The 15,890-nt window shown below is 44.2% G+C and overlaps 6 protein-coding genes and 1 non-coding gene across 8 annotated transcripts; 3 read left to right on the forward strand and 4 right to left on the reverse strand.

Annotated features, from left to right (window-relative positions):
• Positions 1–6: 6 nt before the first annotated feature.
• Positions 7–790, forward strand: LOC145709763 (protein dpy-30 homolog). Its single transcript, XM_081787463.1, has 2 exons — positions 7–173; positions 587–790. The coding sequence occupies exons 1-2, from the start codon at positions 33–35 to the stop codon at positions 686–688; spliced, it is 243 nt and encodes an 80-aa protein (XP_081643589.1). The 5' UTR covers positions 7–32; the 3' UTR covers positions 689–790.
• A 580-nt stretch (positions 791–1,370) lies between these two features.
• LOC145707901 (uncharacterized) lies at positions 1,371–8,408 on the forward strand. Its single transcript, XM_081785490.1, has 13 exons — positions 1,371–1,517; positions 2,151–2,278; positions 2,823–3,067; positions 4,544–4,628; positions 4,978–5,146; positions 5,494–5,561; positions 5,763–6,335; positions 6,590–6,827; positions 6,871–6,989; positions 7,285–7,453; positions 7,506–7,657; positions 7,706–7,795; positions 7,842–8,408. The coding sequence occupies exons 2-13, from the start codon at positions 2,210–2,212 to the stop codon at positions 7,983–7,985; spliced, it is 2,121 nt and encodes a 706-aa protein (XP_081641616.1). The 5' UTR covers positions 1,371–1,517; positions 2,151–2,209; the 3' UTR covers positions 7,986–8,408.
• On the reverse strand, positions 3,069–4,335 carry LOC145707903 (uncharacterized). 2 transcript variants are annotated; one of them, XM_081785492.1, is made up of 6 exons: positions 4,281–4,335; positions 3,974–4,241; positions 3,732–3,811; positions 3,595–3,687; positions 3,444–3,542; positions 3,069–3,227 (listed from the first exon to the last, which is right to left on the reverse strand). In XM_081785492.1, exons 1-5 carry the CDS (start codon positions 4,323–4,325, stop codon positions 3,450–3,452), a joined length of 579 nt encoding a protein of 192 aa, XP_081641618.1. In that variant the 5' UTR covers positions 4,326–4,335; the 3' UTR covers positions 3,069–3,227; positions 3,444–3,449. The 2 variants fall into 2 exon arrangements, with proteins under 2 accessions (XP_081641618.1, XP_081641617.1); XM_081785491.1 differs by having other exon boundaries at positions 3,069–3,218; positions 3,436–3,542.
• Positions 5,381–5,453, forward strand: TRNAA-AGC (transfer RNA alanine (anticodon AGC)). The gene has a single exon. It is a non-coding gene; the product is annotated as a tRNA-Ala (tRNA).
• Positions 8,409–8,442: 34 nt separating the features above from the next.
• Positions 8,443–10,771, reverse strand: LOC145707749 (uncharacterized). The gene is made up of 6 exons (XM_081785319.1): positions 10,535–10,771; positions 10,062–10,109; positions 9,751–9,962; positions 9,244–9,378; positions 8,874–9,076; positions 8,443–8,680 (listed from the first exon to the last, which is right to left on the reverse strand). The coding sequence occupies exons 1-5, from the start codon at positions 10,611–10,613 to the stop codon at positions 8,942–8,944; spliced, it is 609 nt and encodes a 202-aa protein (XP_081641445.1). The 5' UTR covers positions 10,614–10,771; the 3' UTR covers positions 8,443–8,680; positions 8,874–8,941.
• A 177-nt stretch (positions 10,772–10,948) lies between these two features.
• On the reverse strand, positions 10,949–12,226 carry LOC145706949 (uncharacterized). The gene is made up of 5 exons (XM_081784407.1): positions 12,145–12,226; positions 11,835–12,096; positions 11,737–11,788; positions 11,405–11,663; positions 10,949–11,188 (listed from the first exon to the last, which is right to left on the reverse strand). Exons 1-5 carry the CDS (start codon positions 12,173–12,175, stop codon positions 11,025–11,027), a joined length of 768 nt encoding a protein of 255 aa, XP_081640533.1. The 5' UTR covers positions 12,176–12,226; the 3' UTR covers positions 10,949–11,024.
• A 1,127-nt stretch (positions 12,227–13,353) lies between these two features.
• On the reverse strand, positions 13,354–15,528 carry LOC145710425 (uncharacterized). The gene is made up of 5 exons (XM_081788180.1): positions 14,322–15,528; positions 14,038–14,274; positions 13,820–13,994; positions 13,677–13,774; positions 13,354–13,630 (listed from the first exon to the last, which is right to left on the reverse strand). The coding sequence occupies exons 1-5, from the start codon at positions 14,910–14,912 to the stop codon at positions 13,418–13,420; spliced, it is 1,314 nt and encodes a 437-aa protein (XP_081644306.1). The 5' UTR covers positions 14,913–15,528; the 3' UTR covers positions 13,354–13,417.
• Between the last annotated feature and the right edge of the window lie 362 nt (positions 15,529–15,890).

A 15,890-nucleotide genomic window follows, 5' to 3' on the forward strand; every position in this document is an offset into this window, starting at 1 on the left:
TGTTCTTTTTTAATAAAAATCGCGGCGCTAGAATGAGCGAGAACATGAGCGTCGACTCGAAGCAGGAAATCGGAGCAAAGGATCCTGTTGAGCTGCGATCGCTGCCAACAAGGAAGTACTTGGATGAAACGGTCGTTCCGCTTCTTCTTGAGGGACTTTCCATCCTCACCAAGGTAGGTTAAAATCGGCGAAAAGGCGGATTTTCAAGCAGTCTTTTCTTTAGCAAAATCTAATGAAGTGACGCCCTTAATTTTTCTGGTAAAAAGATAGAAATTTGTCTAAAAATCGGTATTTTTATTTCTCTGGGCTCGGGAGCCTGTGTAAGAACCTGAGTTAGGGCCGAATCGAGCTCTTTTTGAACCCTGACTCAGGTTTTTACACAGGTTCCCGAACCCAGAGAAATAAAAATACCGATTTTTAAACAGATTTCAATCGTTTTTAGCAGAAAAATAAGGGTATCACTTCGTTAAAGCTCGCTAATTTAAAAGAAAAGACTGATTGAAAATTAATGCGGAAACGGTGCTCGGCTGAAGTGAGCTCGAAGACCGCTTTGCTTTAGAAAGCAGTTAAGTTATTATCAATTTAGGAGCGGCCACCCACTTCTGAAAAAGCGGTCGAGTGGCTGGCAGCTTTTCTTTTGAAGAATAAAGAGTACAAATCGCAACAGGGCGTCACCTCCTCCCACTGAAGAAAACAGACTCCAGAAATCACCATTCAAAAACAGCTCATATATTCAACCCTCTTTTTCTAACTTGTTTAAATACTATATTTCAAATAAATAAACACACAACCAAAACTCAAAAAAGGAACAGAAATTATTTCTGGAACTTTCCTGTTCTTTGATTAATACTGTCAGCAAACATACAGTTACTTGCTTTTTACAGTTACAGTCAGAATACAATTACGTTCTTTAATACAGTCAAAATGCAAGCATGCTTCTTTTAGAAACTTTTAGAGAAAATAGGCTTGAAGCCTGTGTTGAAAACCTGACTCAGGATTTGAAGAGCTTAAATTAAAAGCTGCTCTTCAAATCCTGACTCAGATTTTAAATCCTGACTCAGTTTTCAGACCCTGACTCAGGTTTTGAAACCTGACTCAGGTTTTAAATCCTGACTCAGGTTTTCCACACAGGCTGCCAAACCTAGGCCAGAAAGCTTTGAGCAAGATTTTAGCATCTGCTGCTCCGAATAGTTTCAATAATTACCAGTATTCCCAGGTTATGCAAGAACTATGTAGGAACCGTCTTCTCGCCGTGTCTTTTTCTCCATCGCGTTTTGGGACGGGTATGACGCGCTGCGGAGGGCGCTCTTGGGCACTTTTTCATCGTTTACCGATTCCTCCCTTTTTTGCGCGCAAAAGATCGCCACAAAATACCCGATTTACATAAAAAAAGAGCAGCGACAACTCATACAAAATCAACAACTGTCGTTTTTTAATTGTTTTATTCAAAGAGATTTGCGTGAAGATATTATTAATTGAAGAAAAAAGAAGAATGATGCATGCTCAAGAAAAAGGAGGTAAGAAAAAAATAAAGCCTGTGTGAAAACCTGAGTCAGGAATTAAAGAAATAAAGATGGTTTTTTGGGAAACCGCAGGTTTTTTTTGCAACCTGTGTAGAAGACCTAAGTCAGGGTCTGAAAGATTTTTAATCAGAGATTTTTCAGACCCTGACTCAGGTTTTTACACAGGCTGCCGAGGCCAGGGAAGGGAAGAGCGTGTTTGAATTTGCTGCGAAGTTAGCTTTTTTCTTGGTCTTGTTTTGGTTTTAGTAATTAGGAAGAACGGAACAACTGTTCAAAATTGTGATTTCAAACAAGGAAGGAGCTCGAATCCTGATTCAATCAAAACCGCGCCACATAAAAAAGAGCTCCAATTCATCTTTCACTTTCTTGTTTCCCGTAAACAAGGAAGAAGAAGACTAGTCCAGATCCTAACGGGCAACTAAGGAGTAATCGAGTTTACGATCTAAACAAAAAATTATCAGAAAAGGCGCTGGGCTCCTCGGCAACCTGTGTGGAAAACCTTAGTCAGGGTCAATTTGGAATTTTGGGATTTTTTTTTTGAAAAAAGCGAAATTTATTCTTGAGTTTCTTTTTGCCCCGCAGCGATAGAGAGGGAATGCGAGGAGAACTAAAGCATTCTTCATTCAGAAAATGAATAGAAGCAGAAGAACATGCGCAGCAAGAATAAAAGAAGAAGAAGATAAGAAATGAAGTTTTCGGATCTGTTCCGCTTCTGGCGCCTGAAAGAGAGAGGCCACGCGGACATTAATGTCAATGTAAGTTTCACATTCCATGTTTCATTTTCAAAAGACAAGAAAAAGAGGAGAGGCTCGGTACCAGCCTTTTCTAAAAACGCGAAAAGAGGATTCACTCTTTTCTTATTCTTTTTCTAAGAAAAAAGATGCACAGAAAAGACTCTGGGCAACTTATTATTAATTTTGAAAGAAAGTAAAAAGCCACTGACGCGCTGAAAGATTAATAGAAGCATCATCTTACAAGCGGTTTCTTTTTCTAAAGTGAAGATACTGACTCAGCAATCTTTGGAAAAAACTTGAGTTCGGGTCTGAAAAATCTTGAAAAAAACGCAAAGCGGCTTTTTTGAAAACAAAGCCGCGTAGCGGCTTCCCAAAATGATCTTTCTTATCAATTTTGAAAGCCTGGCGAAGCCGTCTTGCGGCTTCATATTGAAAAAAGCCGCTATGCGGCTTTTCATTACAGATCTTTAAGTTTAATTTGTCACTTGAAGATTTTCTTGATAATTCAATTTTTTCTTTGAAAAAGTCAAATTAAAAGTTTGAAAGCAATCTTAATTAATTTTAGCAATTCTTGGCGACGCGGTCAGAGTACGACATCTCAAGCTCTTGTCAGAGCTCGATCTGGAGCCGGAAGCCGCGCAAAAGCAAGATTAAAAAGACGAAGCCCGAGCGCCAGAAAAACGAGGTGATCGATTATGACTCTGGCAACTACTCGTCTGGGCAAGGTCAGCTTCCGAAAATGTCACGCTTCCGCGAGCAGCAGCGATTTTGGGAGACGAAGACGCTTCAGAAAACGCCCAGGCAGAAAAAGTAAGGACGTAGTTGTGTTTTATTTTGGTTCAGACTTGTTCAGGTAGAAAAATTTTATAAATTAGAATTTTTGCAAATGATGCTAATGAAACTTTTGAAAAGAAAAATGATGCTCTCTTGTTTTCAAGGCAGGCAGAAGATACTCCGTTAACTTAAGGGGGTGGACATCAATAACAAAATCTTTCCTCAGACTTTTCTCTTTTACTTAGCACAGGTATCCCCTTATTTTTTCGGCTAAGGCCTTCAGAACTTAGGGAACTCGATAATGGTTTAGACTTGCTTTTGAGAAAATAAAATAAGGGTGTCAATATGATAGCTTTACGAAAAAAGTCTCCGGAAAAATCTCGATTATTATTGATATCCATTCCCTTGGAAGAAGAAGTTAGCAGAAGTAGAGCCACTCGCAGGCGTCCTTGGGGTCCAGACCGGCGATGAAGTCAGTGATGGATTTCTCGTTGTCGTCATTTCGGAACTTCTAAAAGCCGGAATTAAGATTTAGCAAGGGGGGATTGGAGGCGTGTAATTACGGCGTAGCACTGCTTCTGCTCGAAGTTAGGGAGTCCAGCGCAGCCCCAGTTGATCGCGACGGTGTAGATCTGGTGGAAGTGGGTTGGGTCGAACTACAATTCCGAATTCAGGACGGACGAGGGTTAGGGTCTTTTACCTTGGCGATGTTGGCGAGATCGGTCATGTAGCTCTGGCAAGGAGTGCAGTGCTCGATCGGGGTTGGTGGGGTGTAGGGAGCTGAAAGAGGCGTTTTGATTGGCTGGAAGCCATTTGTGAGCATTTTGGTTGGAGGAAAACGAATTTTTACAAAATTAATAAAGAAAAGAAAAGTAAAAACGGAAGTGTTATTTTTGATAATTTTTCAAAAGGAAGTCGATCTTGCTTTAAAAAAGTACTTACAGACAGAAGCCTGGGCGTAAGTGTTCTGGCAATAAGTGAGCTCAGCGCACTGGGCCTGGGCGGTGTCGTTGAGGAAAGTGCCGAGAATGCCGGTGAAGAAGGTCGGGTAGAGGATGGTGCACTCGTTGTTGTTGCCTCCGTTGGCTTGGCACCAGGCCTGGACCTCGTTTGCCCAGGTCTGGGGCATCTTGTCGTTCAACTCGCACATGTTGAGCACGGCGTCGTTGAAGCCGATGCAGTTGTTGCACGCTTGGGTTGGCGAGGGCGCCTGGAAATTCGATTAGGGGGCAAAGGGTTAGGTTTTGACCTGGGCGGCGGCGAGTGCAAAAAGAGTCGCTGCGAAAAATTTCATAATTTGGAACTTTGAAGAAGAGCAATTTGCGCATTCTTCCGTTTAGAGTAGCAGCAGGCCGCTTTCTCACCCAGAATGAAAATATTTAGATAAGCAGCTCAATAATTTATCAATTAGATAAGCATTGGAGTTCCAGCACGGCGTGGCACCGTCATAATTGCTGATAATTTCAATCAAGGCTCTGACGTCGTATTAACAAGACTTCCTTCTTTTTTTAGATGCAAGGAGTGCACTTCCCGAGACTTGCGGCTGGTCACATGCGACGAGTGCCAAACGCGCATCAAGGACAGTAACGACCTCATTGTAAGTAAACTCAAAAATACAGTTGTATGTGAGCTCAATTTGAGCTGAGCGCGCAGAGCCAGCTCAATCAGCTCAATCTGAGCCGGCTCAACTTTTTGGCTCAAACTGAGCTCAGATCGTCAGCCTGCGCAGACAACCTGAGTCAGGTTCTGAAAAGCATAAATGGCTTTTTATTGAAGCCTTTCAGAACCTGACTCAGATTTTGTACACAGATTCCCGAGTCCAGCTCAGTTTGAGCCAAAAAAGTTGAGCCTGCTCAGACTGAGCTGATTTGAGCTGGCTCTGCGCGCTCAGCTCAAATTGAGCTCACTACAAAGTTATTTGCAGTGATTTGAGCTTCTGAATTTAGCCGCTCGGCTCACGCAAGTACCATTGCTCCTGTTTCTGCTGCGTTAGCTGCGGATACAAGCTTCAGCCCTCCTCATCCTTTTTCGTGCTGAACGGGCGCCTAATCCACTGTCATTTCTGCATGGTTAATGGAATTTTGGCACGCAGGGACTCAACCCCCAGTTCAAATGGTAAGCCTGCTCTCAATTGATTATCGAAAAAATATTGGTAGATCTATATTCCATTCGAACATATATTTTTGAGACTTTACTAGCAATAATCTATAATATAATATAATATAATAATATATATAATAAATAAGCATCAATAATCATCATTTTTAATTTCAAAACTAAGCACACTGACACCCTTATTATTGATATCATGCATGTGATATAGTTCCCTCTAGAACGAATTTTCGTCACGGGGGTGTAGCTCAAATGGTAGAGCGCTCGCTTAGCATGCGAGAGGTACCGGGATCGATACCCGGCATCTCCACACTTTTTTCCACTTTCAACCCTTTTTCCTCCCTTTTCAGACAGCGTCTTCACCTCGACAGCATCGCTGGGCTGCTTGAACGAGCGGAGCGTCGACGCAGCAAGAGCAGTAAGTCTTCTTTTCTTGTGGAATTTACGTTTGCGTAAATTGCCATTTGTGCGACAATGGGTAATTGCAATCGCTTTACGGCTGCGTAAAATTATTTATAGTGCACCCTCGCGCTATAAATAATTCTTCCTCTTCAGACAACATTTCAAATCTGATCTGAGCAGAGAGAGAGAGAGCGTCATGTTAAAACTTGTTTTACAGAGGAACTTGAAAAGCGAGCTGCATGTTTCGCACTCAAGGGGATCGTCCTTCAAGTCGCGCGCCAGCCGCAGCCGCCAAATCCAAAACGCGAGTTCGAACTTGGACAGCTGCGAGAGCTCATCCGACGAGCCCGAGCCCTTCCGCTCGCTGCAGCAGATTCCCCAGTCGACCGAGGTCGCCGATTTGCCCGGCTTCCAGCCTGATTTGTCCGACAAGGAGGGTGTTCCTCCCTCCTCGCGCTTTTCCTCGCCGACTTTGAAGCGCAATCGATCGTTGACAACTGGCAGCCAGATACTCCGAAAGAGACTGCAGCGAAGTTGCAATCTGAACAGCAACAGCGATACGCGCCGATCATCGGTCGAGCTCTCTTCCCAGCAAAACCACTCGAGAGCAGGGAACAGAGGCGATGGCTACAGCTGCTACAGCTGCCACGCGGGCGATCTATCCAGGAGCGAGTCGATGCGCATCGCAGCCACGACCAAGAGTGGATACCCCCTTTGCAGGGTCTTCCGCGAGGCCGAACTCGAAAAGGGAGAGACCCTTGGGACTGGCTTCTTTGCTACTGCAGTCAAGGTAAGAGATAAAGGACAGTAACAAAGGAGCAATTCGAAATTCAGAGTCCAAGATTGTCGATTAAAGTTCGTCAATTGATCCAAAGATTGTCGATTTTGAGATCAATTGATCAATAAATTGACAATTTTGGCTCGAATTAACGAAGTTTAATCGACAATCTTGGACTCAGAAATTCGAATTTCTTTTTCGACAAAGAGAGTAGACACTCTTATGAACAATTTTGATGTTTAACTGATTCTCACGATAATTGCAAGGTGACTCATCGGGACACGAACGAAGTGATGGTTGTAAAACAACTGCACAGCGACTCGACGATCGACCAAGAAGCGTATGCCAACTTTTTGAAGGAAGTAAAGGTGCTGCGAAGCGTGCAACACCACAACGTACTCCGCTTCATTGGCGTCCTCTACCGCGACGGGGAGTTGAATCTCGTCACCGAATACATCGAATGCGGCACGCTCAAAAAACTAATCAACAAAGTGACTCCCGAAGGTACTGAAAACAAGCTCGAATAAGAAAAAAAACTAATTTTAAGAGTTCACTTGGCCAAAAAGAATCGGAATCGCGAGGGACATTTCTGCAGGTCTTGCTTATCTTCACAAAAGAAACATCACCCACAGAGATCTCAATTCCAACAACTGTCTTTTGAAAAAGGTAAGGTTTTCATCCCTCTAATCTTGGCTCAGCAACCTGTGTGGAAACCTGACTCAGGGTTTCGGACGGTTTTTTTAGCTGTTTCAAGACCCTGACTCAGGTTTTACTCTAGTTGCCGAGCTTAGATCAAATATACTCTGGGCTCCAAAACCTGTGTGAAAACCTGAGTCAGGGTCCTGAAACAGCTAAAAAAGCCGCTCAGACCCCTGACTCAGGTTTCCACACAGGTTGCCGAGCCCAGACGTATGGTGAAAGTGATAAATTTTCAAATTGAAATTAATCATTTGATCTTCAGAACGGTTCCGTCGTCGTTGCCGACTTCGGCCTGGCACACTGGACAAAGTCGCGTCCGTCTTCCTCGATGAAGCGGCAGCTGCGCTCGTGCGTCGGAAGCCCATTTTGGATGGCACCCGAGATGCTCAACGGGCGCGATTATGATAACAAAATTGATATTTTCTCTCTCGGTAAGACGCTTCTTGTCTTCTCGGAGACAGCACTAACGCGGTTTATAAATAGGGATTATCCTCTGTGAAATAATCGGACGCGTCGATCCCGATCCAGACTTTTTCCCGCGCACAAGTTCCTTTGGAGTCGACATTGCCCAGTTCTACACGAAATTTGCACTGAAAGAAATGTGCCCAAACTACTTCTTCGCCATTGCCGGATCGGTAAGACTTTTCAACCCCCAAGCGGTCTCAGTTTTCTTTCAATTCTAGTGCTGCGAAGAAGTTCCATCAAAACGGCCGACTTCTCAAGAACTGCACTCTTGGCACGAGTTGCTTATCCGCCGCGATTCCCTTCCAAAGGTAAGCCGTAGACAAAAGAGGAACAAGAAATAATCGCCCATTCTAGCTTCCTCTGCCACCCTCGGTCATCGCGGTCCGCGACCGTATTTTCGCCAAATACAACTTGACCGAGCTTCCAATCAAGGAGGAGCTCTCCACCAGCGGCTTCGAGTCCTCCTCCGCCGCCGAGGACGTGTTCTTTAGTTCCTAATTCCAACTTGAAAAATCCCTGCAAAAGCCGACTCTAGAAACTTCTTCAATGTTTCCTCCCGTTCAACTTCTCCTTCTATCCAACTTATGCCTTATCAATTCAAACAAAAAATGACGGTTCCGCAATTAACTCAACACAACACTTATTTTTGCCGGGCTCGGCAATCTGTGTAGGTAACCAGAGTCAGGGTCAGAAAGATTAATTGAAAAGGTAATTCTTTTCATTAGAGATCTTTCAGACCCTGACTCAGGTTTTCTACACAGGTTGCCGAGACCAGTTTAAGGGCGTCAACAACGATGATCCTAACCCTAACCGTTGTTGACACCCTTAATCATCTTTACTCAACTTCATTTGCCCAAAATACCAACTACGTACTTTCGTTTTATTTTTTCTGTAAAGATATTAAAATTTAATAAATAAAAATTCAACAATTTCAAGAAAATTTCAAAAAAGCAGTGGTCGTTTATTTAATTATTATTTAGTAGGTCTAATTTGCGTTAAATTATTAATCGTTTTGTTAATAACAACTTTGAATGAAAAGGCAGGTAAAGTGAAGGCTGTGAATTTTCTAGGGAAGAAAACCTAAGAATGATTGATTAGCTTCGTTTTGATCATGAGCCCATTTTGGCCATGGCCAGTTGCAGGCGGTTTCGTTTTTCTGCTCGTTCGTATACTAGCCAGCGGATTCTGTCGATCTAAACAGACGGTTATGACTGTAACTGACGATGGGGACTTTTTTGGATCAAGATTGTCGATGAAACTTGCGAAATGGAGCCCGAGATTGTCGATTTTCTCGGTTTTCAGAAAATCGACAATCTTGAGCTCTATTTTAAAAGTTACATCAACAATCCTAGATCAAAGAAGGGTACTGTATGTTCTTGTACTTACCACGTACATAAGTCCATGTAGGACAGAAGCAGCTCCGAAGATGGATACGAAAGCCAGTTGAAAAGTAGTCAAGGGAAGGTACTCGGCTTATCAGTTTCGCCCCACGCAAGAATCGAGTAAATCGAGTCGCGGTTTCGCAAATACGCCCAGTAAGTGTTCGCCATGTAGAGCCACCCGTAGCCGTAAAAGATCACACAGTCGCGCTAAAAAGGGGAAATGAAAAGTGAACCTCTTGGCCTCCGCCTTGGCAAAAAATGACACGGCAAAGGACGCTGGGCGACCGCGGAGGCCACGAAAACGGCAGTTCTGGTCAACCTTGTGGCCGCGAATCTCAACCGAGAGCCTCAAAAGATCGTAAAAACACACACACCTTTCGGAATCGCACTTCGGAGACAAAATAGGACGTCATCATCACGATAACGTTGATTGCATGCTCGTGGATCGACTGCCAGTCCATCGGTCGGTCCCCGAGTAGTCCCCAGAACAGAGCGGATACGATGAAAGCCTGAATTTAATGACATAAGCATAAATTATTAAAAACTAGATTTTACTAGATACTTAACATAGTGACACACTTATGTGGACTCGGCAACCTGAGTTGGAAACCTGAGTCAGGGTTCTGAAACTCAAAATGAAAAGCCGCGTAGCGGCTTTAAGATCGAATCCGCGAAGCGGCTTTGCCAAATTAGCATTCAAAACTGATCAAATTCTAGCTGAACACAAATTTGGCAAAGCCGCTTCGCGGATTCGATCTTAAAAGCCGCTACGCGGCTTTTCATTTTGAGTTTCAGAACCCTGACTCAGGTTTCCAACTCAGGTTGCCGAGCCAAAAAGTTAAGGGAGTCACTGAGTTAATTTTAATTGATTCCAATGTTACCTGAACAACTGCGATTTGCGTGAAAATGTTGTGATAAAACTTCAAGCTGTCCCTGTCTTCGTCGGGAATGAGGTCCATGAAGAGCGAGAAAAGCAAGTGAAGAAGAATGATGGTCTGTCCCCAGTTGGAGAGAAAGTCGGAAAAGACATGGACGCCGTCGTAGCTGGGAAACTGAAGCCAGTAGTCGTAGATATAGGCGGGAAACCAGTAGACTGGCGATGGGCTTCTAAAATCGAATGAGAACATAATATGAGCTCAGTGTCAAAACAGCGAGTCAAGATAAAGGATTTTGCGATTTTAGAAGCCGCTGCCTAGAAGCAGGAAGTTTACTTTGAGCCGCTGCTCGCGATGGGTTATAATCCTCACAGGATTTAGGAAATTCGATACTTCAAAAAGTCACTTACTCGCCTTTTGCAAAAACCGTAAACAAAAAAGTTCATCGCGAGTTCAAAGGCTCGGCAAGCTGTGTAGAAAATCTGACTCAGGGTCTGAAGGAGCTAAAGTGGAAAGCCGCTACCTGAGTCAGGATTTGAAAGGGCTATTTATGTTGCCTTTTGAAATCGCAAAATTAGCATTCCAATCAATTTTTAAATTCTGGCAAAGCCGCGTTTAAAAAACCGAAACGCGGCTATTCAATAAAGGCAACAATTAATAGCCCTTTCAAATCCTGACTCAGGTAGCAGCTTCTCATTTTAGCTCGTTCAGACACTGAGTCGGGTTTTCTAAACAGGTATCCGAGCCCAGCAGAAGATACAGTATCTGCCAGTAAAATTTCCTAAATCTTTCCTTGTGTGGTCATAAATCTTCTGAATTTTCGTCTGTTCATCCTCTTTTTCTACTTTCTCTTGAGTTTCTGAAGTCATTTTTTTTCTGTGATTTCTTCGTTTTTTCTTTCTTTCTTTTGAATTTGTGACAGGAAAGTAGAATTCACGGCTCCTTTTGTTGGAAAAAAGTAAAATAAAAAAGGCGATCAGAATCACGCGGAATGACGTCACAAATGGCCTTGGGCGTGTATGACTCTCCCTCTTTTAAAATTGAGTCATCTTCTGCATCAGTTCTTCTGTAACGGCTGTTAGTTACTGTAACGACTTTTCATATTTGCTAATGCTCTTGGAAAGGTTATTCAAGTTCAGCGAAGCTTTGAAATTCGATGTTTGTATAAGGAAAGAATTTTTAGTTGGTGGATCTCTTCGTTGATTTCAATTTTTATTTTTACTCGACAGTGAAAAAAATGCTGACAGTGACATTAGGGCTTATCCAGTCGGACAAGAAATCTAAGCAGCGTTGAAAGCCATTTCGCTGAGGTGACCTGTTTGAATCGCTCCCTCTGGATAGGAGCCGCCTTCCCATCGCATCTGGTACTCGAGCATGTTTCCGCCACGAATTGTCTCGATGCAATCGCGGCTGAGGATGATGCATGTGTCTGGCTTCAGCTTTTCTGAAAAAACTTGAGCAATCTGGCATCCTGGGCTCGGCAACCTGAGTCAGGCTCTGAAGGAGCCAGTAGTTCAGAGAAAATCTACATGGTTTATTTGCGAAGCCGCTTTGCGGCTTCGTGTTTAAAAGCCGCTACGCGGCTTTTCATATTAGCTCCTTCAGAGCCTGACTCAGGTTTTTACTCAGGTTGCCCAGCTGTCATCGCTTCAAGAATTACCTTTGAGAGCTGGGATCGCTTCTTTCGCCAGATCCGACAAAGTCAGGTAAAAGACTTGCCCAGTTATCATCTTACTCTGCTTGGTGTTCTTGAGAGGCGCAGTTTCTAATCGGCAGTTTCGTTTGCGGAGGGATTCTTGTATCTTCGCCTCCCAAATTTCTTGCTCGAAAAATTTGATGGTTTCTGGCGCGTCGTTTTTGAAGATTTTCGAGAGCAAGTCCTTGGTCCTGATGCTGGGCTCGACAACCTGTGCACAAACCTGAGTCAGGTTCTCTAAAGAGAGCTAAAATGAAAATCCGCGTAGCCTGACTCAGGTTTTAAACACAGGTTGCCGAGGAGCCCGATCCTGATGCGGAGAAGAGCCGGGACGTTCGAGTTATCATCCTAGACATAGAGTTAACTCTTCCTTGTTATCAAAAAAGCGACTTGCCTTTTGAAAATGACCTCTTCCACGATTCCGACCACGAATTTCTTCCTCGCCGACTTCATCTCTTCTTCGTGCTTCTCCACGAGTTTCTCCACTCGGCTGGAGATCTCACCCTCGAATTTTCCTTCTCTCGCGAAATTTCTCCCAGTGAGCACGGGATCATGGGGATCAAACTTCATCGCGGAGCCGAGCTTGAAAGCGACAGGATCTTTGGTCAGAAGACTCTCATTCTGGTAGACCAGCACATGTCTTCGTCGGTTCGACCCTGAATTCACCAAATAACTATCTCTCTGATGCTTTGTTTTTTGCTCACCGTAGTATTGAATTTTGCCGAATGGGCCCATTTTAGTGCCGATGATTCCCACAGACACTCCAATGAGAACAACGATGTCGCCACCCTTGAGCAGGGTTCTAAATCTGAGCTGAAAATCCCGAGTCGAGTCGAGTCGACTTATTAGTCGAAAATTCGAAAAATCGATAAATTTAGTCGAAATTCGACTTAATTTGCTAGTCTTTTCGACTAAGACTCGACTCGACTTCAACTTTAGTCGAAAATCGACTAGTGGATTTAGAACCCTTCCCTTGAGCGCTGGAGCCAGCCAGGGACAAACTTCGTCTTCGATGTTCGACCAGAAGTTGATGGCGCCCTTGACGATGTCGCCGTTTGGCATTCGGTCGAAAAGCTCGACGCTAGAAAAATCAGATGAAGGGGTTGGAAATTGGACTTTGACTTACTCGACTTTGAATCCGCTTTTTTGGCTTTGTGGGTCGGACCGGTGACGTTTTGGACGACTGCGATGAGGTTGCACTGGACGCTGGTGGAGCCTCTCTCTTCGAAGGACTCTCGATTTTTTCGAAATTCAAGAAAGGAATCTTTCTTGAGCAAAAATTAATCGCGAGAAAATTCTAGAGCCCTAATCGTCGCTCCATTTGATCGCTTCGGAAAGCGTCAAAACCGGACAGGTTTCCAAGTTCCAGAACTGGCGAGCTGGCATTCTCTCCCTGCAAAAACTAACAGAACAAAACAAATGCTCACGCGCTCAGACGAGTCCAGACGAATCAGCGGCGCGAAAAGAGGAAGAGCGCCCCGGGCGAATTTCAGACTCACTTCTCGGGCGGAAATAGAAACTGCTGCTCTGTAATTGATGCTTTCCAAGATGACAAGCGTTGGTGCTGTAATTTTCATGATTGATCCTGTAAATTGACGAGAAAATGCCTTGCCAGTGCAGTTAATAAAAATCCAACAACAACGAGTACGACGATTTAAACTTCAACTGCATCCACTACTTCAACAACTACACAATCAACTACGACATCTCCACCAACAGCAACATCAACAACAACTACGAGCACAACAACAGCCACAAGGACGATGACGAAGATTCAGACAACTTCTTTCTTTTGCTTTTTTCAAATTGAAAATAATTGCAAGAAAACAAACAAAAACAAAGCGAGCTCTTGCTAGAAAAAGAAGCAACACTCGGATAGCGAGCAATTAAATAAATAAATGTGTATTGATAAATGAAAAAAAAGAGGATAACTGGCAGTTTAAAATAACCTTGGCAAGAGTTAATTTAAATAAATATTCATTTCTTCTTGGAGAGATCTAACGGTTCTTGATTCTCAATATCTTCCTCCTCCTCCACAATAACCAATCTTTCTTCTTCCGATTCAGGGTCGCTTATCGGAAAATATACTGGCTCGTTTCCTGACGCCATCGCTTTTTCGTTCTGTTTCCTCATCATTTCATCGTTTATTTTCTTCATTTCTTCTTCTTTCTTTTCTTTTGCTTCTCGTTCCTAAAAAATTATCTATATAATGCTCCATGGAGGAGGGCAAGGTTACCTGAGAGGCGAGGTAATGGGACTTCAAGGCCTTCATGTAAATTTGAAAGTTTTCGTTAAGCTCTGGTGGCGCCTGAGCATGAACGATTCTAAGAATATCTAGAAAAAAGACAGTTTACGGCTCTGCAATCGTCTGGCACTCACCTCGTGGGGATGGCATTCCCTGGAGGGGACCTCCTTTAGGAACTGACAAGAGCATCTTATTCCCGTCCACGAGTCCTTTCAGATTCCGAACCGACGTTTCCGCGTAAAGATAGCCACACTGCTTCTTGTCCGCAATGTTTGGCGCTTGGTAAGGGTCCTTGCACTGAATTTCTGGCTGAAATTAACGCTCGACAAAAGAAAATTGGTGCCAATCTTACAATGATCTTGAAGGGTCGATCGACTCCAGGAGGAATTATCGCTCCGTTTGGAGCCTGCTTTGCTGGAGAGATTAGTGGGTGCGGTATGAAGCGATTTTTGCTTTTCGGATCTGTGCTTGGACTTTTGAGAGGTAGATTCATCTTTTGAGAATAATCCGGACGTGGTGCATGTCGAAATCCAGGAGGAAGATTATCCAGGCGAGGGCCGACAATTGGGACTCCCAATTTGCTTTTGGGCTACAAAAATGATCAATGAAAAGAGAAACATCAGACTTTTAAAATACCACTTCCTCTGGCTGCGTAGGTCGTTGTTGCATGGGCTGGCGGTGGGCGCTCTGGCAATTCTGGCAGTTTTTAATAGAGCAGCGTTGAGCTTGGGCAGACGCACGTTGGACTGCTTGGCGTTGAAGATGTTGACCTAGGAGGCTTGGTCGCAGGACGAAAGCGCGTTGCATGGGCTGGTTGGCTTGCTGGTGTTGATTATTTGGGCCCTGGACAGGCGATCTTTGGGTAGCTGGATGCTTCATATTTTGATTTTGAAGGGGCGGTCCCACGACAGGGGCGCGTTGCATTGGCTGGGGAACGGGTCGGTTATGATTATTTGGGCTCTGGAAAGGGGGCCTTTGCGTAAGTTGGTACTTAGGATTTTGACCTTGGAGAGGTGAGTGCATAACAGGAGCGCGCTGCATTGGCTGGGTAAAGGTTGGGTGAATATTTGGACCCTGAAGAGGCGGTTTTTGGGTAGGTGGGTGCTTTATATTGTGATTTTGAAGGGGTTGACGCACGACAGAAGTGCGTTGCATGGGCTGGATAACGGTTGGGTGTTGAATATTTGGGCTCTGAAAAGGGAGTCTTTGGGTGGGTGCGAGATTCATATTTTGATCTCTGAGGGTTGCTCGCACGAGAGGAGTGCGTTGCAAGGGCTGGGGGACGGTTGGGGAATACTTTTGCTCTGGAAAGGGGTTCTTGGGGTCGTTGGGCCCTGATAACGGATTCTTTGAGTGGTTGAGCCTGTAAGAAGAGGTCTTTGGGCCGGTGGGCCCTGAAAAAGGGGTGGTTGGGTTGGTGGGCGCTTCAATGTCTGGCGCTGGAATTGTTGTTCTTGTAGACGTGGTACTTGGGAAACGTTGACAACCGGCTGACTCAGACGCTGAATAGGCAGTGGCTGCATATGCGAAGGGTGAATGGGTCGACCTTGAACATTTTGGCTAGGTGAATGCTGGATGGATTGCTGTGGTATCTCAAGGATACTTCGAAGGAGAGGTTGTCCAGTTGTAGGCCTGGGTTGATGAACAGGGCGCGGCAAAGGCGAGTCTTTTGCCGGCGGAGCTATGTGTCGGAATTGGTAATGTCCTCCTTGCCGCGGTTGGGGGTAGGCCATCCGTTGGTAAGGATGGTTTCGGATGACATTGACACGTTGAGCTTGAGGTCGTGCTTCGGCGGCTTTGGATCGCTGATGTTTAGCAGAAGGACGAAGAGCTCTTCGCTTCGGCTGATGCAGAGTTTCACTTTGATCAAATGCGTTTATCTCTATGTCCTCCTCGCTTTCAAAATCCATCGCAATAAAAATGAAACCGTAACTGATATTGGGGCACAGCTTTCTGCTTATCCAAATCGAAAATTGACTCTGCGTCATCTTCTATCGGCACTAACATGCTATTGATCATCTCTTGGAGAGGAGAGTATGCTCTTTTCTGCCTTGAGGTTCCTGACACATCCCTGCTCATTCTTAAAAAATAGAAGAATGAGTTTATTGAAGACTGTCTGGTATGTTTGAACAATTCCGTATGAAAAAAAAATGTCCTTTTTTGGAAGAACTGAGCGAGGAAAAAATCTCAAGAAATAAATTGAAT

This window comes from Oikopleura dioica, chromosome XSR, assembly GCF_907165135.1.
Source record: "Oikopleura dioica chromosome XSR, OKI2018_I68_1.0, whole genome shotgun sequence".
NCBI lineage: Eukaryota > Metazoa > Chordata > Appendicularia > Copelata > Oikopleuridae > Oikopleura > Oikopleura dioica.